The 23813-nt window shown below is 41.3% G+C and overlaps 1 protein-coding gene across 1 annotated transcript in view; it reads left to right on the forward strand.

Annotated features, from left to right (window-relative positions):
• LOC143769021 (BPI fold-containing family B member 4-like) overlaps positions 1 to 21651 on the forward strand; it is a 292026-nt gene extending 270375 nt beyond the window's left edge. The window contains exons 12-18 of the mRNA XM_077257623.1: positions 2656 to 2709; positions 3029 to 3199; positions 6263 to 6330; positions 16145 to 16187; positions 16285 to 16348; positions 20763 to 20839; positions 21623 to 21651. Of these exons, the coding sequence (XP_077113738.1) occupies positions 2656 to 2709; positions 3029 to 3199; positions 6263 to 6330; positions 16145 to 16187; positions 16285 to 16348; positions 20763 to 20839; positions 21623 to 21646 (501 nt within the window). The 3' untranslated portion in view covers positions 21647 to 21651. The remainder of the gene's footprint in view (positions 1 to 2655; positions 2710 to 3028; positions 3200 to 6262; positions 6331 to 16144; positions 16188 to 16284; positions 16349 to 20762; positions 20840 to 21622) is intronic.
• Positions 21652 to 23813: the final 2162 nt, after the last annotated feature.

A 23813-nucleotide genomic window follows, 5' to 3' on the forward strand; every position in this document is an offset into this window, starting at 1 on the left:
TTGGCTTTTCTGTGTTTCTTCTATGCAGTTGTTTTCACTTCCTTGCTTGTTTTTTCCTACTACATCTTGAGTGGAAATATTTATACTCACCATGAACTTGCAGTCTTTGCTGGTTACATTCCAAGTTTGATGGTGTTTGGAGATCCAATTCCTCAACTAGTGATTATCTTACCTGAGTGTCATGATCTCCATGGCCAGAGAACTAGCATAAGCCTCTATAGGAACAAGCTCTTGGAAGATGTAACTGTACTGACCATGAACTAAACCTACCGCATCATCTAGAAGTAGCCAGGTAGCATGTCCTACTTTTTATCCCTATATGCCCAGCGCCGGCCGGAGAACTAAATAATGCTAGCAGAGGGAAATATAAGACCTGACTCACCTCTAGAGAAATGCCCAAAAGGAGACAGAAGCCCCCCACATATATTGGCGGTGATATGAGATGAAACAACAAACGCAGCAGGAAAATAGTTTTAGCAAATTTGAGGTCCGCTTTCTAGATAGCAGAAGACAGAAAGCATACTTTCATGGTCAGTAGAAAACCCTAACAAAACACATCCAGAAATTACTTTAGGACTCTGGCATTAACTCATAATACCAGAGTGGCAATTCCTGATCAACAAGAGCTTTCCAGACACAGTAACGAAACTACAGCTGTGAACTGGAACCAAAATACAAAAACAAAACATGGACGAATGTCCAACTTATCTAGTAGATGTCTGGGAGCAGGAACAAGCACAGAGAGGCTTCTGATAACATTGTTGACCGGCAAGCATCTAACAGAGAAGCCAGGTTATATAGCGACACCCAGATCTAATCAGAACAGGTGAACAGGGAAGATGATGTCACAAGTTCAATTCCACCAGTAGCCACCGGGGGAGCCCAGAATCCAAATTCACAACACCTGAGTAATCTTTGTTGCTTTTCCTATAGTTTGTTTGTGTGTCTTCATACCCAGTACCCTTCCCTTTCTTTTTCTTTTACAGTCTGGAAGGTTTTCCACATATTCCATTTGTTGTTTGATTCTTATTTTTTTGTTCCATCTTTTGGGTGTGGCTGTATGAACACATCCTTAGCTCCGCATGCCACCCTCTGCTTGTGTGCACTACTTTCTGTTCTTGCTTTTTGGAGTACACACTGTGTATAGTTTAGGGTCAGCCAACATTCTGTGGGGTGCCATTCCATAACCTTAGGGTGCCAATCTCCATGGTCAGGTAGGGACAAATCAGGGACAGGATATGGATTGCCTAGTGTGAATAGGTACTGGTAGTTTGCAGATTCATCATCTTCCCTGGTTTGTACATAACCCATGTGAGTGTACTTATAGTATATAGTCATAACAGCATTTTATTAATTGAGAAAAACAAACTATTAATACTTCTGTCTTTTAAAGAATTATTTTATTTTTCCCACACCTGCATAAAACTTTTACAATGTACTGTATTTTCTGTTTAAATCTTTTCCGTTTGTCTCAGGTTAAAAAAAATAATCTAGGAATTATCATATACATTTCATCTAAACTACATCTAAATTATTTATTTGCCTCTGTTCTCACATGTCATAAGAGAAGTATATGGCAATGTATTGTGTTCCTGTCACAGAAGAAAAAATCTGATCAACTAAATACTGTACATAATACGCTTGAAGCATTGCAGAAAGGAAAATTCTCTGGCTACCTGGATACACAGAATACTGGAAGGGTTATTCTGATGTTCGTTTATCGTTAAATTTGCTAAGTTCTTGCAAAAACAAACTTTACAATTTTACAAGTTGTTAAATATCCTGTCTGTTCTGAACAAAGGAGGAAATTTTATTTTATTCTTTACTGCTTGTTGTCTGTGGAACCGACACTACTGTAGTCTAGCAGTGGTGAATGTACAAGTGTAGTCTTTACAAGCTCTTTCCATTAGAAACTGGTTGGATTGCTGTAATGCGCGCTTTTCAGGAAGATTCAGCTCCAAAAGCTTCCTGAAAAAGCTTAAAAGTAAGAATGAACATATGCATTTCCATATAAAAATGACTTGCTGTTCATGTCTTTGGTCTTTTCAACATCTTCTACCTACATTAGGTTTCCAGAGGCGCAAAGTGATTAAAAGAAGTGAGCAGTCCATTCTTCAGGTGTTTTGTGCTCAGAAGGCATCTTTATGAGTGTTTCACCATAATTTTTTGCCACCAAAGCAGTTAATGGTTTCTTAATTATTTATTGGAGTTAAACAAATAAATACTGTATAAAATACCAGTTAAGAAGACCCCCCAAAATAATGGTAAAATGCTCAAAATAAAAACAACCGTTCTGCAAATGGCACTCAGGAAGTGACCAAAAAAATGATAAAAATGATGGTTCTGGAAAAACAATGATGGCTTTTTCTGAATCGTCTTCCTCTTGGAAATTTTGACAGGTTTGCCCAACTTAAAAAGATGTGGCTGCACAGCCAAAGCTGCCACTGCTTGTAGCATCGGAGAGAGCACAGTTAGGACCAGGGCTCAATGATGTCTCTTGTATGAACCGTCAATCAATCAGAAAAATTACACAAACTTAAATAACATCTACATCCATTATAGTATATCTCATGTGGAAATGTTTTTTTGATCTTTATTCAAATAGCTTATAAAGATATTTTTACTTAGCACTGATTAACTTATTGTCACATACAGATACCAGGGATTCCACCACTTACTACAACCGTTCTCAGTGGAATAATTCCAAAGGTAAAAAGATATTTATAATATACAATATATAATATTCTACTATATATTATAATAACTTATGCTTAAGGGGTCAGAGCTAGAAAGTGAACCCTATAGGTAGGATTCTAAATATTTGTCTGGGGTTTAAGGCATTGGGGACATGTTTCCTTATAGGTATCTTATAAGTCATTGCATTTAGTTATACTTACAGTAATACAAATTACATAAAGTAAAAGGAAATTAGGTCTTCAGGCTTCTTTGTTGATTTATTGTTTTTGTAGGTAACATTTGTCTAATAGCACATGATGTGCATTTGTACATCTTTGTCTATCTAATATAGGTGTCTTCCATGTATAGAGAAGAAAGACCATTATTATTGAGGATTACTGTTCCTGGTCCTCCAGTTGTTAAACTGCAAGATAAAAATGCTGTTGTGACATTATTTGTTAAAACAGAAATCCTGGTCTGCAATGGAGATTCCACAAAAACCTCAGTGTGTGTCCTTGGAGTTGTAAGTAAGACTTAACTTTGCATCTTGTTATAAAATTGACTTCTTTGACTAGGTTCTCAGGTGGCTAAGAAGTATTTCCTGCGGTTTTTACTTGTGCACTGGTGAAAAAAAATAACAATCATGTACTCCACCTGTACTTTTCACCGGAGGGATGTACAGGTGAAGAATAAGGCCTTGTTCACATGCTGAATTTTTTCCATGAATTTTCAAAGGTAAAAAAGCACGTCACTTTACAGTACCAATATTTTCTGAAATCTCATATACATGCTGCTTTTTTTTTTCTTATGGATCTGTACCATCAGTGTATTTAAATTCCAATAGATTGTATGAGAATATATCTTTAAACAAAAGATCTGCTATATGACCCACATACTTTACTCTGCTTTGTGCCATAAATGTTTGATTGATGGGATTGCGGGAAACTTATATGATTCTGAGAAATTATGTTCTAAGATCTCAGTGTAGAGACTGTGAAAAACATGCATTCAAGTGACACAGTCGCTACATAATACAATGTGATGCCCATGGAAGATCTCAAGGGAATGATGAGATGAATGTGTTCAAATGGAATTCGATTCTACTCGAATACTACAATATTCACATGTTCCAAAATGTGGAGGTTTTTTGTAACTCTTTGGCACACCGGTTCACAAAGGCTGCTGCTGGCTGCCATTTTACTGAGATATAAAAAGCCATCAATAGGTAAAAAGAAAAATACTTATACTCACATCACCGCTCACCTCTATGGCCCCCTTGCTCCTCACTATCACTCGTTCGGTCCTTGTCGCATCTTCTTATAACCACCACTAACACTGAATCCCCGAGTCTCTTCTCACTGGGTCAGGACTTCTGACTGTGAGGCCCGGAATGTTTCTGCCCATACAAGGTCATAGAGCATATCGTGATGTCATGACCATACATGCGCTTAATGACCATACAGTACAGACCAAAAGTTTGGACACACCTTCTCATTCAAAGATTTTTCTGTATTTTCATGACTATGAAAATTGTACATTCACACTGAAGGCATCAAAACTATGAATTAACACATGTGGAATTATATACTTAACAAAAAAGTGTGAAACAACTGAAAATATGTCTTATATTCTAGGTTCTTCAAAGTAGCCACCTTTTGCTTTGATGACTGCTTTGCACACTCTAGGCATTCTCTTGATGAGCTTCAAGAGGTAGTCACCGGAAATAGTCTTCCAACAGTCTTGAAGGAGTTTCCAGAGATGCTGAGCACTTATTGGCCCTTTTGCCTTCACTCTGTGGTCCTGCTCACCCCAAACCATCTCGATTGGGTTCCGGTCTGGTGACTGTGGAGGTCAGGTCATCTGGCATAGCACCCCATCACTCTCCTACTTAGTCAAATAGCCCTTACACAGCCTGGAGGTCTGTTTGGGATCATTGTCCTGTTGAAAAATAAATGATGTCCAACTAAACGCAAACCAGATGGAATAGCATGCCGCTGCAAGATGCTGTGGTATCCATGCTGGTTCAGTATGAGTTCAATTATTAATAAATCCCCAACAGTGTCACCAGCAAAGCACCCCCACACCATCACACCTACTCCATGCTTCAAGGTGGGAACCAGGCATGTAGAGTCCATCCGTTCACCTTTTCTGCGTCGAACAAAGACACGGTCGTTGGAACCAAAGATCTCAAATTTGGACTCATCAGACCAAAGCACAGATTTCAACTGGTCTAATGTTCATTCCTTGTGTTCTTTAGCCCAAACAAGTCTCTTCTGCTTGTTGCCTGTCCTTAGCAGTAGTTTCCTAGCAGCTATTTTACCATGAAGGCCGGCTGCACAAAGTCTCCTCTTAACAGTTGTTGTAGAGATGTGTTAGAACTCTGTGTGGCATTGACCTGGTCTCTAATCTGAGCTGCTGTCAACCTGCGATTTCTGAGGCTGGTGACTCGGATAAACTTATCCTCAGAAGCAGAGGTGACTCTTGGGCTTCCTTTCCTGGAGCGGTCCTCATGTGAGCCAGTTTCTTTGTAGTGCTTGAAGGTTTTTGCAACTGCACCTGGGGACACTTTCAAAGTTTGCCCAATTTTTCGGACTGACTGACCTTAATTTCTTAAAGTAATGATGGCCACTCGTTTTTCTTTACTTAGCTGCTTTTTTCTTGCCATAATACAAATTCTAACAGTCTATTCAGTAGGACTATCAGCTGTGTATCCACCAGACTTCTGCACAACACAACTGATAGACCCAACCCCATTTATAAGGCAAGAAATCACACTTAATAAACCTGACAGGGCACACCTGTGAAGTGAAAACCATTTCCGGTGACTACCTCTTGAAGCTCATCAAGAGAATGCCAAGAGTGTGCAAAGCAGTCATCAAAGCAAAAGGTGGCTACTTTGAAGAACCTAGAATATAAGACATAATTTCAGTTGTTTCACACTTTTTTGTTAAGTGTATAATTCCACATGTGTTAATTCATAGTTTTGATGCCTTCAGTGTGAATGTACAATTTTCATAGTCATGAAAATACAGAAAAATCTTTGAATGAGAAGGTGTGTCAAACTTTTGGTCTGTACTGTACAGACGCTTACTCAGAATTATCCTGGGCTTCATCAGAGCCAGAATGCTTGGCCCAGTGTAAAGAGGCCCATTGATTCAATGTGGTGATAAGAAAATGTGACAAGGATTGGACGGATGACAGTGAGGAATGGAGGGGACGAAGAGGTGATCTGTAAGATGAGTATAAACTTTTATTTACTTTTTACATCGTACATTTATTATGTTCTGAGGACATTCAATTTGCAAAGAATAACTTCTTTGCTGATCAAATTTCCTGGGAAAATCTGCTTGAACAGGCGAATTTCAATTTTGCCTGAGCCATTCATTTCTAGTTGATACATAAACTTCTTTGATGTGGCTGCTCTGCCGTTACTAGTGTAGACAAGTCAGGTAGCTTTCTTTTTTAGTTAGTAGATTTTGAAACAAGAATAAGATTGAAAAATCATGAAGACAAGCAAGGAATTTCATCATGCTTCTACTGTGTAAGCTCTTTTCCTAACTCACCAACTCAAGATATCTCATTTTAGGATGCACATTTAGGAGCCCAGTTTTCTGTAGCAGGAGATAAACTGAAGATTTCCTTGTCACTGGACAGGTAACTCATAAACACCATAGACTATAATTATTTATCAAGGCTATCTAATTCTTTTCAAACTTGTTAAAGTGATTCAAAAATCTGTCTAATTTAAAGACTGTCTAGTCTAGGTTTACATTACCTATTAATTGGCTCTAATTGTGCCAGAAATGTGTGGCACAACTTTGGTGCATTTTGTTGCTGCATTGTGTGACATTTTATGCTGTGCCCCTTTTCTGGCAAACCATGCCCCTTTTCAACAAGGCTATGTCCTCTAACTGGACAAGTCTAAAACACATCATAAATATTTTACAAGTAGTGTTGAGCATTCCGATACTGCAAATATCGGGTATCGGCCGATATTCGCTGTATCGGAATTCCGATACCGAGTTCCGATATTTTTGTGATATCGGAAATCGGAATCGGAAGTTCCTATAAGTTCCCAGGCGTGTGCGGTGCGTATGGTTCCCAGGGTCTGGAGGAGAGGAGACTCTCCTTCAGGCCCTGGGATCCATATTCATGTAAAAAATAAAGAATAAAAATAAAAAATATGGATATACTCACCCCTGCGACAGACTCTGGACCTCAGCAGTGCAACCGGCAGCCTCCGTTCCTAAGAATGCAGTGAGTGTAGGACCTGCGATGACGTCGCGGCTTGTGATTGGTCGCGTGAGCGGTCACATGAGTGGTCACGTGACCAATCACAAGCCGCGACGTCATTGAAGGTCCTTCACTCTGCATTCTTAGGAACGGAGGCAGACGCTTGCAGCGGTGACAGCCAGGGGCCGTCCGAGGGTGAGTATATCCATATTTTTTATTTTTATTCTTTATTTTTTACATGAATATGGATCCCAGGGCCTGAAGGAGAGTTTCCTCTCCTTCAGACCCTGGGAACCATCCAGGATCACTTCCGATATTTGTGTCCCATTGACTTGTATTGGTATCGGGTATCGGTATCAGCGATATCCGATATTTTTTGGATATCGGCTGATCCAATCCGATACCGATACTTTCAAATATCGGAAGGTATCGCTCAACACTAGTTACAAGTCATGAAAAACGGTTTTGGGTGAAATTATGGCAGATTCATGGAACATACAGCCTGATAAATATACCCAAACTTGTGCAGGACTAATATACAAAAGATATTGCGTGGTGGCAACTTGGAATCAGGCAGATAGCGTTAGAAATGTGTCCAGCCGCTGTACTAAAAGCATGACATCTGGGAGAAAGTTAACTTTATTCCTCCTTAGATCCTCCGACTTTCAGCCATACAGGCATGCCCACAGTCACGCTCACAGCAAAGTGAGCGGTGGCTATAAGAACGCCTCGGCACTTTGACCAACAGCCGTCTCTACATTGATGCATTGCAGAGTGAGCTGTCAATCCAAGAGCTGCCGCTTTCTGTGCTGTGATTGGTGATTGTCTAGCACGCCTGTATGACAGAAAGCCAGCAGGTCCTGGGAGAAATAAAGTTACTTTTCTCCCGGGAGTCGAGATGTTAATACTGCATCCGGGCACTTTCATAAAGCTATTAACCAGCAGATTAACCCAATATCTGCAGGTTAATAGCATTATCCAACGTGAAAGGTCCCCTTTAATAGAATGAACAAGTTATATTTATATTAAAAACTTTACTCATGATTCCTGATTTTATAAGATTTAATAGCGATTTTTATCTCAATACTGTAGAAAATAAGCTTTATGCTGGTACTTTAAAGGAAATAAAGTTGATTTCCCCTGTCTACCCATATTTCATAATTTTATCTTAGTTGACTTACTTGTGAGACATTCATTGACAAAATATGACCTTATTCTGATAAACGACTGTCCATGGATAGATACTATGAACTGATACAAGCAAATTCAGAAAGGACTTTCAGCAGTGAGCATAACACTGGGTGTCATCTATGAGCTTTGGATTTTATGCCCCAACATTTGCAAGCTACACACGCCTTCCAGATGATATTGTTTGCATTCATCTCTAACTGTCGTCACGTTCAACAAATCTTTTCCTAGTTTGTCCTGACGGGAATCAATCCTGGCAATACATACAAATGCTATCAGATTCTATACAGACCTTTACAAATGTTAGTTATATTGGTATATAGACATGGCAAGTCAATGTATGGTAATCGTAAAGGAAGAGCACAATATTTACTGCAGTAAAATGTATCCAATATCTCTCATAATCACTAGGTGTCAGTACAAGACAATCAGCAAAGATATAATCAGCTATCTGGTGCAATATTATGAATGCTGCAAGTTTAGTGCTGAACTAATATCTAGGATTTTATTAGTCACTAGTAATGAAGAACAGTATATTACATTATCACCTTCCACAGCAAGTTTATCGATCCTGTTCTACACCTTTGATAAGGATAACTGTACAAGCAAGCATCTGGTTTCACAGTTGAGTTGAATGAAAATATTTATTTAGAATAAACAAAAAAGGATACTTAAATGGACCCAGTCACATTTCAAAATGTGATTAACTTGCAGATATGTGGTTCATCTGCTGGTTAATAGTATTCTAAAGATGCCCCGCTGCACTAAAATCCTAGCAACTAGGAGGAAATGACACTTATTCCTCCTTGCAGCCTCTGACTTTTAGTCACGCCTCGGCACTGACTGAAAGCTGGCTTAGCACTGTGTCAGTACAGAGCCGGCTGTCAGTGCCGGGGCTTGATTACAGCCACCACGCACTATACAGCTCTGGCAAAAATTAAGAGACCACTGCAAAATATTTAGTTTGTCTGATTTTTCTCTTTGTAGGTATATTTTCGAGTAAAATGTAAATTGTTCTTTTAGTCTATAAACTTCTGACAACATGTCTCCGAATGTCCAAACACTAATTAATTGTATTTTTTTTCTGAAAAGGAGAAATGGTCAAAATAAAAAAAAAAACCAATGCTTTCAGACCTCAAATAATGCAAAGAAAACAAGTTCATAATCATTTCGAAACAACAATACTAATGTTTTAACTCAGGAAGAGTTCAGAAATCAATATTTTGTGGAATAGCCATGATTTTTAATCCCAGCTTTCATGCATCTTGGCATGCTTTCCACCAGTCTTGCATACTGCTGCTGTTTAAGCAGTTCTTCTTTGTTTGATGGCTTGTGACTATCCATCATCCTCTTGATGACAATCCAGAGGTTTTCAATCGGGTTCAGGTCTGGAGATTGGGCTGCCCATGACAGGGTTTTGATATGGTGGTTTCTTAATTTTTGCCAGAGTTGTATATAGAGAGGTGTCTTAAGCCATCCTGGTCACACCTCTATGACTAAAAGCCGGAGGCAGCCAGGAGGAATAAACTTAATTTCCTCCCAGTAGCCGGGATTTCATTGCAGCTGCCACACAGCATTGGAATTCTATTACCTCATATCTGCAGGCTAATAGCATTTGGGGACTTAACAGGTTCCCTTTAAAGATGAGATATAAAATAATATATATACGGAGACCTCTATGAATATGAGGGGGGTCTTACCTGTTGCACATGGATGCAGTATTATTTTAAGATGACGTTTTACCAAATGTTTCGTGTTGAACTGTACACAAAATGTATTAATGGCTACAAAGTTGTTTTTAATTTCTCCTATACATTGTAGAGATATTAGTAAACAAACTATTCGCCACCTAATGGGTTAACTTTTGTTAAATCCAAGTGGGTATTATCAGAGTTTACACTGGGTGCATGTTTTTCTTCTCCCTGTATGATGGTGACCAATCATAAGAAGCCAATAACACAGTGGAGAAAGAACACCTCCCCACTCAATAGCATAGAGCATGTTTCTCAGTGTGTGAGATTTAATGATCTCCTTGTCAAACCTTCTGCATGATTAGAAATGTAGAGAGTAGAGTACAGATGACTAAAGGTACCTTCACACTAAACGATATCGCTAGCGATCCGTGACGTTGCAGCGTCCTGGCTAGCGATATCGTTGAGTGTGACAGGCAGCAGCGATCAGGATCCTGCTGTGATGTCGCTGGTCGTTGATTAAAGTTCAGAACTTTATTTGGTCGTCAGATCGGCGTGTATCGTTGTGTTTGACAGTAAAAGCAACGATACCAGCGATGTTTTACAATGGTAACCAGGGTAAATATCGGGTTACTAAGCGCAGGGCCGCGCTTAGTAACCCGATGTTTACCCTGGTTACCAGTGTAAAATGTAAAAAAACAAACAGTACATACTCACCTTCGAGTCCCCCGCCGTCCGCTTCCTGCACTGACTGAGTGCCGGCCGTAAAGTGAAAGCACAGCACAGCGGTGACGTCACTGCTCTGCTGTTAGCGCCGGCGCTCAGTCAGTGCAGGAAGCGGATGCCGGGGGACGCGAAGGTGAGTATGTACTGTTTGTTTTTTTACATTTTACACTGGTAACCAGGGTAAACATCGGGTTACTAAGCGCGGCCCTGCGCTTAGCAACCTGATGTTTACCCTGGTTACCCAGGGACCTCGGCATCGTTGGTCGCTGGAGAGCGGTCTGTGTGACAGCTCTCCAGCGACCAAACAGCGACGCTGCAGCGATCGGCATCGTTGTCTGTATCGCTGCAGCGTCGCTTAGTGTGACGGTACCTTAACACTTTTAAGACAAGGTCAATGTCGGGCAAGGGGCAGCGCAGCCAAATTTAGCTCTCTTGCATTACAAACACTTCTATCAGCTTTACTCCTCTTATAGCACTATCAGCTCTACTGTACTGCCCCTCACCCCACACTTGGACTTAGCTAAAAGTTAACATAATAGGTGCCAATGACTTTGATTGCTTATATCTTGGCAACACAGAGGAAAAAATTAAAACAATAAAATTCAAAATAATTTTATTCTGCTATGCAGCCTTTATTACATCATGTGTTTGGTTCAGCATGAAAAATCTGGTGAACGAGCTTTCTATGCATGTCTAGACCAAAGACTGTTGAACCACATTCAGAATTAATAGTGATGAGCGAATAAATTTGTCACTATTTGTGCCTCAGACAAATAGTATGCTATTGAGGCTATTCGTTATTTGGCCAGTAATTAGCTATTCGCCTCAGTATATTCAATGACCCGCCCAGCATGCTTAGCGCTTTATTTGCAGCCAGTTAACATGCTGGGCTTGCTTGGCAATCACAGTAATGCCATAGCCATCTTTTTTGTGGCATTACTGTGATTGGCTGGTCTTACATCATCATATTGGATATTTAAGCCCTGTCAGCTCCATCTTGCGCACATTGCATGCGGAAACAGTGTAGAGAGCTTAGTGTCAGCATAGAGAGAATTAAAGCAGCATATAAGGAGAGTTTCTGAGTCCAAAAAGCTCTTTTAAGAGCTACTTAGAGTGAAGATTAGGTATCTGTTAGTTTTAGGTAACGTAGAGAGAGCTTTTATAGGAGGGAGAGGAAAAGGCAGGCAGAGTGTTAGCATTGCAAGTACATGCTGCAGATCTCTGCTAGGTGGCATTACGTATAGTGTGGGAACAGATTCTGGAGTAGGGAGAGAGAGGCAGGGTTTGATATCCAGTACCAGCATATATTAAACAGCTCTTTTGAGAGCTAAATGATATGCTGAAACAGCGTATGACATATGTAAAAATCACTATTTACCAGAAATTTCCTGACTTTGCTCTTGGCGTGTGTTATAAAGCCGATAGCAAAAAAATATTACTCTGCTATTGCTGAAATAGCTTATATTTATCTAGTCTTTGTGGACTGGCGTAAAGACTGCTGACATGCACAAGAGTCACTATTTACCAGCAATTTACTTGAGTCTGTTGTTGGCTTGTGTAATAAAGCGAATAGCCAAAAAAAATTACTCTGCTATTGCTGAAATAGCGTAGATTTTATCGAGCAGTTGTGCGACTGGTGTAAAAACTCCTAACATAGGCAAATGTGCCTATTTACCAGCAATTTAGCTGTGTTTGCTTTTGGCATGTGTAATAAAGCCGATAGCTAAAAAATATTACCCGCACATTGCTACATACAAGGAATTTGTACATAACACCTCTGTGAGGATACTTATGAAAAAAAAATTCCTGGCTTTATTTTTCACAACGTATTCAATATGGGAAAGGGTGACGTTAAGGGATGGTGTCATGGATGTGGTGGGGCCCACCAAGGCCAACAGATCAGAAGGTAACTTTATCTCATTCTAGCTTTCTGTCAAAATCAGGACTGTGCGCTATACCACTGTCGGACCCAGAAAAGTGCAAGAATGTTGTGGGTTGGATGGCAGACAAAGGCTCCAGTGTGTTGACAAGTAGCACCACCAAGTCTTCCACATAGTTCAGTCTCAGTAGCCAAGAGGCTGGGCCTCACAATCCTCAACCGGGTCCCCCTTCCTCCCCCATCACGAGTCCCATGAGACATATGACCCCACACCTGACCACTCCGAGGAGCTGTTTACATTCCCTTTGAATTATTCTGGCCTCTCACTGTGCACCATTAAAGAGGGTCATGAGGAGGCGGAGTGCAGTGAGGCACAAACATTTGAGCACCCACAGCTAGAAGAAAGCCACGTTGGGGAATGTCAATTCATGTCTCAAGAGGTGGAGGATAAAGACGCACAGTTGGCGTCATGTCAGCCTAAAATTGCAACCCAGAAGGAGGATCTGATTGTTGAATTGGATGACGGTGTGGTCGATGATGAGGCCACTGATCCAACCTGGCACAGTGGCATGCATAGCAAGCACAGCAGTGCAGAGAGGGATGGATCCATAGCACGAAAACAGGCAAGGAAAGGTAATGGTTGGACCAGAGGTTCCACAGAGCCCCTCCACTCATCTAGATAACGGGCCAAGGGTTCATTGTTCCCCTGTATGGCAGTTTTTTTCTTAAAGTCTTTCAGACAAAACAACTATAATTTGCAGCATATGCCATACCAAGCTGAGAAGAGGCAAGAACACTGCCAACTTAAGCACTACCAGCATGCAGAATCACATGGAAGTCAAGCACCCCACTAGGTGGGTGGAGCGCCTTTGTACAAAATATGTGTCTAAGGGTGTAACTACTCTCACTTCCCCTGTGTTACGGCCTTCCCAATCTGCTGTCCAGGAAGCAGGTTCTGATGCCTCTTGCCCACAGCCTGCAGTTGCACATACAGTAAGAATATTCAGCAACCACATCCACATTTTAGTCCCAATGTTCAGTTTTCCCTTGTCAACATATATGTCTCTTCCCAAATTGTTACTTAGGTAGAACATACATATTCGTTAGCACTTTACATTGTCTGGTGCTGGCCAAAGACCATTCCTGGCATTTCCAGGCTCCTAAATGAGACTTGTGGCTCTTTATTAAAACATCACTTCCCTTAAATTGTCTAAATTTTGGTTTAAAAATTTAAATTGTGGTGGGTAATTGGCCAGTTTCTTTACATTTTAAGCAGGTCTAAGAGACTCATTTAGTACGCTCCACAGATCTGTTCAGGCCGCAGCCTTACACATATTGAAACATGGTCATTGCCATGCTAAAGCCTTTACCTGAGCTCTGTACCTCTGCCTGCCACTTGAGTAATACACTCCACAGACCTCATCACTCTCAGGGACATATCCTGTAATTACTTCATTGTTGCTCAAAACCAGGAAACATTTTGCTTGGTTGGGTAGTTTCCAGAGGAAGTGCATAGGCTTGTGCAGATTGGTCAATGGCACTTCTAGCTCTTTTCCTTGAGGAGGCTGCTTCAAAGCAAAATGAGGGTTGCACAGGTTCCTGACATGGGTTTCAGGCCTGACAGACTGACCACAATACAGGCCCTCGCTTGCATACACTGTATTCAGAATTTAATTATAATGCTTTTGGTGCCTGGTAGTATCCAATTTACTGACATTGACTATACAGCTACCCCAACCCCTGTATTATATTTGCCTTACAGTGGCGTCACCCACTATGGCAGTGGCTCTACTGGGTTTCGCTGGCCAAAATTAACTGTGGAGCTCACAAAACTCAGGATTCATGGCACCTGCTGGCCCTCTGAAAATGTGAAGCAAGGGCCGCATAATGACATGCTGATTGACATGGTGGTGGTGGCGGGCAAAGCCCAAAATTCCAATGGGCATGTTTTAGCTGGTATTGTAAAGGGATTTATTCCTCTATCAAGCTAACTATTATGAATGAGGGAGGGACCTCCCAAATGTAAAAGTAAAAACTAAATTCAAAACGTTACGTGTGAACATATGCTAAAGGGGAGGTATAATTAGTTTTTTATATGTTGCGTTATATACATGTAATTATGAAGGAAGAAACGTTTCTTAGCATGTTTCCCTGTAAAAAACAATTTAGGTTTGGTTTGGTAGGCCTTATAAATCTGGAAAACTGGCACAATAGTCTGACAACATTATTCCCAGATACCGTATGTGAGTCAGAAATTTTGCTGGCATCTTCTCCATGCTGCTTCCATTCAGTTTTAGCACTTTCCCATCCTTTTGAGCTTTTTTCTCATGCCCTTACACCTGTTGGGTCCACCAGAAATATATTCAGCTTTCCCATTGACTTGCATTGGATTTAGTACGAATACACGGATATTAGAAATTATTTGTGTCGAATTTCCCAAATCCAAATAATTCACTATTCGCTCAACACTACTTTTCAACAGTTTTAGCATGTTTAATTGACTACATCACAGAAAAATGTCTGAAGAGTGCGAGGCTGTGACCGTTGTTATATGCAAGGGTCACTATATGTCCCCCAGAATGTGTACAGAAGCGTATTGAGGCCACGGGAGTGCATTGCAGTCACAGGCATAGCTGTGATTGTAATGCAAAATAAAAGTAAGTGTTGGTCTTAGGCAAGCTATTTGTCCAAGGCAGATTTAAGAAAAATTGCGATAGACTTTTATTTTTTAAGCGGACTACAGGATGGTAGTGAGGCGGTCCACTTCCTCCTGGCCAGGTCTTCCATGTGGCCGACCGCCAAAGGATCCTCGTAAAAACCCTACAGCAGAGGGTTGGGTGTGTAAGTTTTGGCTTTGCAAGCATGCAGAGTAGGAGGCTCTGAAGAGCTCAACCTGTGTGAAGCAACACAGAGCCAAGCAGAGCCAAAAGGCCTGACACCTCTCAGCGTACACGGTGGTGCAGTTGCCCATGGCAACCGGTCCCTTTTGCAGACTGTCTTGTTTTCCCAGCTGTGATCTGGAGGATACCTTTGAGTTCCATTGTCAGTTTTCTTTGGACATTAAAAAATTGTCTGTCCCACTTCACCAACCCCACTGCACTACAAAAGCTAAATAAAGCATTTGTTCACTCCATATTAGCTTGTAAAGTTTAATATAATATATGATAAGTTCAAGGTGGTTTCAGCAGAAATTCTTCTCTAAGAGGGCATGTATTTTGTCCATTGCATGACGCTGACCAATCATAGGCAGAAGACGTCGATATTCATATTTCCCATTGACTTGCATTGTATTCGCTATTTTGTACAAATACCCGAATATTAGAAATTATTTGGAACGAATTTCATGAATCTGAATATTTCACTATTCGATCATCACTAATAATTAAACAATTCATTGGCTACATAAACAATTATTTTATTATTTTAACCTTATAATTAGAAGTTTTCAAGGATAGTTCTGTAGCAAGAGACCCCCAGTCATCTTGCTTCTGTGGTGAGGATATCTTATCTATAGACTAGCATCTTACTGAATATACTAACAATATCTGTAGGCCTAGCCTTGATTTCTTTTAGCTGAAACAAAACAAGATTTTATAAAGCTGGAAAATAGCCAGCATCTATAATAATACAATATATTGGCAAGCTATGGACTATATATAGTAGCTATGTTGATTATTGTCTTCATAACCTTATATTCTATGCTAGAATAAAGTTCTATTGTAAAATAACTTTTTTCTTACTCTTCTTCTAGTACACATCTTTCTATACTATCGAGTTCAGTTGGAAAATTTGATGTAGGTATCATTTTTTATCTGTCAATAGAAAAAGCATACATAAATGTATATAATATATAAAATATACTGTGTACATATAAAAAACTCTCTCTTCCAGGTTTCTGCCTTAGAGGGTTTGGTCGGTAACATATTCAACCTGGTGTTCCTGCCAACAATAAATAGTAAGGATTTAATATGTCACATGCAAAATTCATAAGAGGAGGTTCATGTTTTTCATGTTTCATAATAAGTAAGGAAGCCGCTAGAATTACAGTGTCCTCAAAACTACCATGTGCAAATTATACAACTAGCTCTGTCTTTTATGACAGAGAACCTTTAGATCTCTTCAAAGTCGAGTGTGACTATCACATATATTGTTAGTTATTGTACTAAGTGGCCTATTCGGCATTCATGGTGAACCTTATCCTTCTCTAGAAGCAATATTTTGGTGAAACATACCGAAATTATTTGTTTAGTCACCTCTCACAGAAGCCATGGAAAATCACATCTCTATATTATTATTATTATTATTATTTATTGTTATAGCGCCATTTATTCCATGGCGCTTTACAAGTGAGGAGGGGTATACATAATAAAAACAAGTACAATAATCTTGAACAATACAAGTCATAACTGGTACAGTAGGAGAGAGGACCCTGCCCGCGAAGGCTCACAATCTACAAGGGATGGGTGAGAATACAGTAGGTGAGGGTAGAGCTGGTCATTCAGCGGTTTGGTCGATCGGTGGTTACTGCAGGTTGTAGGCTTGTCGGAAGAGGTGGGTCTTCAGATTCTTTTTGAAGGTTTCGATGGTGGGCGAGAGTCTGATGTGTCGTGGTAGAGGGTTCCAGAGTATGGGTGATACGCGAGAGAAATCTTGTATACGATTGTGGGAAGAGGAAATAAGAGGAGAGTAGAGAAGGAGATCTTGTGAGGATCGGAGGTTGCGTGTAGGAAAGTACCGGGAGATGAGGTCACAGATGTAAGGAGGAGACAGGTTGTGGATGGCTTTGTACGTCATGGTTAGGGTTTTGTACTGGAGTCTCTGGGCAATGGGGAGCCAGTGAAGGGATTGACAGAGGGGAGAGGCTGGAGAATAGCGGGGGGACAGGTGGATTAGTCGGGCAGCAGAGTTTAGAATAGATTGGAGGGGTGCGAGAGTGTTTGAGGGGAGGCCACAGAGCAGGAGGTTGCAGTAGTCGAGGCGAGAGATGATGAGGGCATGGACTAGGGTTTTTGCAGATTCTTGGTTGAGGAATGAACGGATTCGTGCAATATTTTTGAGTTGAAGTCGGCAGGAAGTGGAAAGGGCGTGGATATGTGGTTTGAAGGAGAGATCAGCGTCAAGGATAACCCCGAGGCAGCGAGCTTGTGGGACTGGGGAGAGTGGGCAGCCATTTACTGTAATGGATAGGTTCGTTGGGGGGGTCACGTGAGATGGGGGAAAGATGATGAATTCTGTTTTGTCCATGTTAAGTTTCAGAAATCTAGCGGAGAAGAAGGATGAAATAGTGGACAGACATTGAGGGATTCTGGTTAGTAGGGAGGTGATATCTGGTCCAGAGATGTAGATCTGTGTGTCATCAGCATAGAGGTGATACTGAAAGCCATGAGATTCTATGAGCTGTCCCAGGCCAAAGGTGTAAATGGAGAAGAGCAGGGGCCCAAGGACTGAACCTTGTGGGACTCCGACAGATAGGGGGCGAGGTGAGGAGGTGGTGTGTGAGTGGGAGACGCTGAATGTCCGGTCTGTTAGGTATGAGGAGATCCAGGATAGGGCCAAGTCTGTGATGCCAAGGGATGAGAGGGTCTGTAATAATAGGGAATGGTCCACTGTGTCAAAGGCAGCCGACAGGTCGAGGAGGAGGAGAACAGAGTAGTGTCGCTTGCTCTTGGCAGTTAAGAGGTCGTTGGTGACCTTAGTTAGGGCAGTTTCAGTGGAATGGTGTGACCGGAAGCCAGATTGTAAGCGGTCAAAGAGGGAGCAAGAAGAGAGATGGGAGGACAGTTCAAGGTAGACGTGTTGTTCTAGTAGTTTTGAGGCATAGGGGAGAAGTGATATAGGGCGATAGCTAGATACAGAGGATGGGTCAAGAGAGGGCTTTTTGAGGATAGGTGTGATGAAGGCATGTTTAAAGCTTGAGGGGAAAACACCAGTTGTTAGTGATAGGTTGAAGAGATGGTTTAGGGTTGGGATGAAGATTGTGGTGAGGTTTGGGATGAGGTGGGATGGGAGCGGGTCAAGTGCACAGGTGGTGAGATGCGATCTTGAGAGTAGAGTGGCGAGTTGATCTTCTGTAATGGTGGAGTAGTTGGTTTTGGAGGTGGAGGGTAGGGAAGTTGGGAGGAAGGGCTCTGGGGCTTGTTGACCAAAACTGTCTCTGATGTTATCAATCTTCTGCTTGAAGAATGAGGCAAAGTCTTCAGCAGAGATAAGTGGGGAGGGAGGAGGTGCTGGGCAACGGAGGAGAGAATTGAAGGTGTTGAATAACTGTTTAGGGTTGTGAGACAGGGAGGATATGAGAGATGAGAAGTATATCTTCATGTAATATAAAAAGTCATATGGGTGATTAATATGGATCAATGTGTTGAACATAGTCAAAATCATTGGCCACTATTGGCTTTTCCTATGCCAGTCTTAACCCCTTCACCCCTGGAGCTTTTTCCGTTTTTCCGTTTTCGTTTTTCGCTCCCCTCCTTCCCAGAGCAATAACTTTTTTATTTTTCCGTCAATTTGGCCATGTGAGGGCTTATTTTTTGCGGGACAAGTTGTACTTTTGAACGACATCATTGGTTTTAGCATGTTGTGTACTAGAAAACGGGAAAAAAATTCCAAGTGCAGTGAAATTGCAAAAAAAGTGCAATCCCACACTTGTTTTTTGCTTGGCTATTTTGCTAGGTTAACTAAATGCTAAAACTGACCTGCCATCATGATTCTCCAGGTCAGTACGAGTTCATAGACACCTAACATGTCTAGGTTATTTTTCACCTAAGTGGTGAAAAAAAATTCCAAACTTTGCAAAAAAACAAAACAAAACAAAATTGCGTCATTTTCCGATACTCGTAGCGTCTCCATTTTTCGTGATCTGGGGTCAGGTGAAGGCTTATTTTTTGCATGCTGAGCTGGCGTTTTTAATTGTAGCATTTTGGTGCAGATACGTTCTTTTGATCACCCGTTATTGCATTTTAATGCAATGTCGTGGCGACCAAAAAAACGTAAATCTGGCGTTTCAATTTTTTTTCTCATTACGCCGTTTAGCGATCAGGTTAATGCTTTTTTTTTATTGATAGATCGGGCGATTCTGAACGCGGCGATACCAAATATATGTAGGTTGGGGGTTTTTTTAATTGATTTATTTTGATTGGGGCGAAAGGGGGGTGATTTAAACTTTTATATTTTTTTTATTATTTTCACATTTTTTTTACTTTTTTTTTAACTTTTGCCATGCTTCTATAGCCTCCATGGGAGGCTAGAAGCAGGCACAACCCGATCGGCTCTGCTACATTGCAGCGATCATTAGATCGCTGCAATGCAGCAGAAATGCCGGTGTGCTGTGAGCGCCGACCACAGGGTGGCGCTCACAGCTACCGGCGATCAGTAACCATAGAGGTCTCAAGGACCTCTATGGTTACAATGGAGGAGCATCGCCGACCTCCGATCATGTAACGGGGGTCGGCGATGCGCTCATATCCGGCCGCACGGCTGGATGCGGTAGTTAAATGCCGCTGTCTGCGTTTGACAGCGGCATTTAACTAGTTAATAGGCGCGTGCAGATCGCAATTCTGCTCGCGCCTATTGCAGGCACATGTCAGCTGTTCAAAACAGTTGACATGTCCCGGCTTTGATGTGCGCTCACCGCCGGAGCACACATCAAAGCAGGGGAGCCGACGCCGGACGTATTATTACGTCCGGCGTCGGGAAGGGGTTAATGATGGGCGTCTAGGAATAAGATTCACTTGATTTATTAAGAGATGCACGCCACTTAATGAATCAAGTACATCTTATCACTGACGTGCCCAACGAACTCCTCAGCAGAAATGTTACTCTGGTCATAGTCTGGAATAACATTTCTGGCATAAAAAATGCTGCCACTCTAAATTAATTTTTCAGGCGGGCATTGCTTTCCCTGTCCCGGTCCTAAACGGCTCCTCCCCAGCTCTCACAATTTTGATGGAGCTGCCAAAAACTGGTGTGAAAACGCCCAAAGTCTCGGAATGTTTGCACATCTTCACGTTGCATAAAAATTCTGCAACACTTGAAGGTGTGTTAGACCAGAATTATGGCATAAACACCATGATAAAGCAGTCCCCACTAGTGATGAGCCAATATACTCATTACTCGAGATTTCCCGAGCGCGCTCGGGGGTCCTCCGTGTATTTTTTTAGTGCTCGGAGATTTAGTTTTTCTTGCCGCAGCTGAATGATTTACATCTCTTAGCCAACTTGATTACATGTGGGGGTTCCCTAGCAACCAGGCAACCTCCACATGTACTTATGCTGGCTAACAGATGTAAATCACTAGTCCCCATATATTAGCCTGAGCCCTGATACTTATCGAAACTGTTTAGTGTGACATGTATTGTTGTTACATTTCAGCTGTTGTAGGGAACGGAATACCTTTACCAAAGCTGATGGACATAAACTTTAATGATGCAGAAATTGACATTCTGCAAGTAAGTACTACATGTTATTTGATTACAGTATATGACTGTGTCACTTGTATTGTCCTAAAAGATCCGGTCTAAAATCCCCCCCCAGCGCATGACCTCTGTGAGGATGTTTTGCTAATGCATACTCCCAGCCAGAGCCCATCTAGTGAGCGCGGCTCACTTCATACAAGTGTATATAGCAAGACCAAGCCAACTGGTCGCGGAGTATGCATAACATATATGTACTTGTTGGTCCTGGCTCAGAAACCGGTGAATCCTCGCAGCACACAGTGCATGCATTGGGGGGATTCATAAGTCTGCAGTCACACAGAGTGACTGCAGATTTATCAATTCAGACCAGACAATCCCTTTAAAGTGGTTATCTCATGTAGAGGTCTTTAGTATATCCACAGTATTTGCCATAAATATCTAATAGATACTAGTCTCACATCCAGGAATTGAAACTCTTTCTGAACCAGGATCCCTCGTCCCGACTGAGTGCATTAGCTTTCCAGTATTGAGAACCCCTATAATCATAGCAGTGAATAAAGCGTGTACGGCCTAATCTGTCACTGCAGGTCTAGCTCAAACTCCGAACTTGGGAACCCCATTCTGGAGATAGATGCTTCTATTAGACGTTTTAGCATATCCTGCAAATATGCCATGAAAATTTGGCATATGTTTTTGTTGTGGTAAAAAAATAATTTTTATTATTAATTATGGAGCCCTAAGAATCATTATATCTTAAATAAAGTACAATACACTTGAAATGTCAGAGTTGATATATTGTGTTTTTTTTGTTTTCAGGATCTTGTTGTTTTAAATGCTTGAATAAGGTAAGATACCAAATTATCCAATTGTACATGTATACAACAATCTGGGGCCAAAAACACAGTAAATAATTTGTCTCATTAAAGACTATAAATATTTCAAAGCAAAAGATCGAACCATTGGGAGCCCTACATTCTCTAGATCCCAATTTCTCCTCTGCATAACTTTGGTGAGGAGTTTTAACAGGGCAATGGTAGAGCCAGTCTTGACTAAGGTTGTTTTGAAGCAGACACTCCTGATTCATTAAAAGGCGAGGGAAATATTGGTGAATGCTGCTACGTGAGCCTGGCCACAAATCTTACGCTAGCCGCTGCCGAAGGAAGATTTGTGGCACAGCGAATGATGCCTCTCGTCATGAATGCCGCATTGTTTCAAAATAAAACATACGTGGCTAAGATCTGACAGCCAGTGCCTGATACATTCTGCCCATGGATTTGGCAGCTTGTGTCAGGTTCCCTTTAACCCCTTTCCGACATCAGGCGTAATAGTACGCTGATATTGGACTCCCTTTGTTTGGGGCGAGCTCCGGGGATGAGCCTCCACCTTTCCGGGCACATGTCAGCTGATATATACAGCTAACATGTGCCTGCAACAGCCGCGGGTGGAATAACGATCTACCCACGGCTGTTAACTAGTTAAATGCAACTGTCAATTTCTGACAGGGGCATTTAACTCGTGCTTCTGGCAAGTGCACGAGAAATCCCGCCCATCGGTGACCACGTCACATGATCGCGGGTCACCGATGGGTTGGCATGACAACCAGAGGTCTCCAGCAGACCTCTATGGTTGTCACTGCCGGATTGCTATGACCGCCGCTTGGTTGTCGGCGCTCATAGCAAGTGAGCATTTCTGCTACATACAGAAGATCTGATCATCGCCTGTATGTAGCAGAGCCGATCGGATAACTGCAGCTACTAGTCTCCCATGGAGACTATTGAAGCATGCCAAAAGTAAAAAAAAAAGTTTTTTTAAATATTACAAAAATAAAAAACCATAAAAGATCAAATCACCCCTCTTTCACCCCATTCAAAATAAAACAGTAAAAATAAATCAAGCATACACATATTTGGTATCCACATATTCAGAATCGCCCGATCTATCAATATAAGAAAAGAATTAACCCGGTCATTAAACGACGTAATGAAAATAAAAGTCAAAACGTCAGAATTACATTTTTTTGGGCACCGCAACATTGCAATAAAATGCAATAACGGTCGATCAAAAGATCTCATCTGCACCAAAATGGTATCTTTAAAACCGTCAGCTTGGCACGTAAAAAATAAGCCCTCACCCAACCCGAGATCAAGGAAAATAGAAACGCTACGGGTATCGTAAAATGGTGCAATTTTTTTTTATGTTAACAAATTTGGGAATTTTTTTTATCACTTAAATAAAAGAGAACCTAGACATGTTTGGTGTCTGTGAACTCGTAATGACCTGGAGAATCATAATGGCAAATCAATTTTAGCATTTAGTGAACATGGTAAAAAAATCCAAAAAACAACTGTGGGATTGCACGTTTTTTGCAACTTCACCGCACTTGGAATTTTTTTCCCATTTTCCACTACATGATACAGTATGTTAAAACCAATGGCTTCGTTCAAAAGTACAACTTGTTCCGCAAAAAAGAAGCCCTCGTATGGCTAAAAAATAAAAATGCTATGGCTCTGGGAAGAAGGGGAGCAAAAAATGAAAATGCAAAAAATGGAAAATGGGCAGGGGGTTAAGGGGTTATAATAAACCAACTGATTTGAAGGGTAGTCAGCTTAAAAGTCAATAACCAATGGAAATATAAGAAAGCTCTTTTTGTAGCATCTGAAAAATTAAAACACTTAAACAGCCCTTACATTAAATTAAATGGGTTGTTTGGTACTTTAATTTTGATGGCCTATCCTTAGGATAGATCATCAATACCAGATCGGTGCAGGTGTGACAGCCACCTCTGCCAAGCAGCTACTTACTATGATAGCAACAGCTGGATGTTTTTTGTTACAGAACAGCACAGCTCCATCAACTACACAGTGGCCACAGTGCGGTACTGCAGATCCATTTGAATAGGAGCAGATATGGCTGGTTGTGACCACTATACAATTGATGGCGCTATGCTGTGTAACTCCACAACTGAAATCGCTGATTGACGGGGTGCAAGGTGCTGCACCCCTACCGA

This window comes from Ranitomeya variabilis, chromosome 4 (genome assembly GCF_051348905.1).
Source record: "Ranitomeya variabilis isolate aRanVar5 chromosome 4, aRanVar5.hap1, whole genome shotgun sequence".
Lineage (NCBI taxonomy): Eukaryota > Metazoa > Chordata > Amphibia > Anura > Dendrobatidae > Ranitomeya > Ranitomeya variabilis.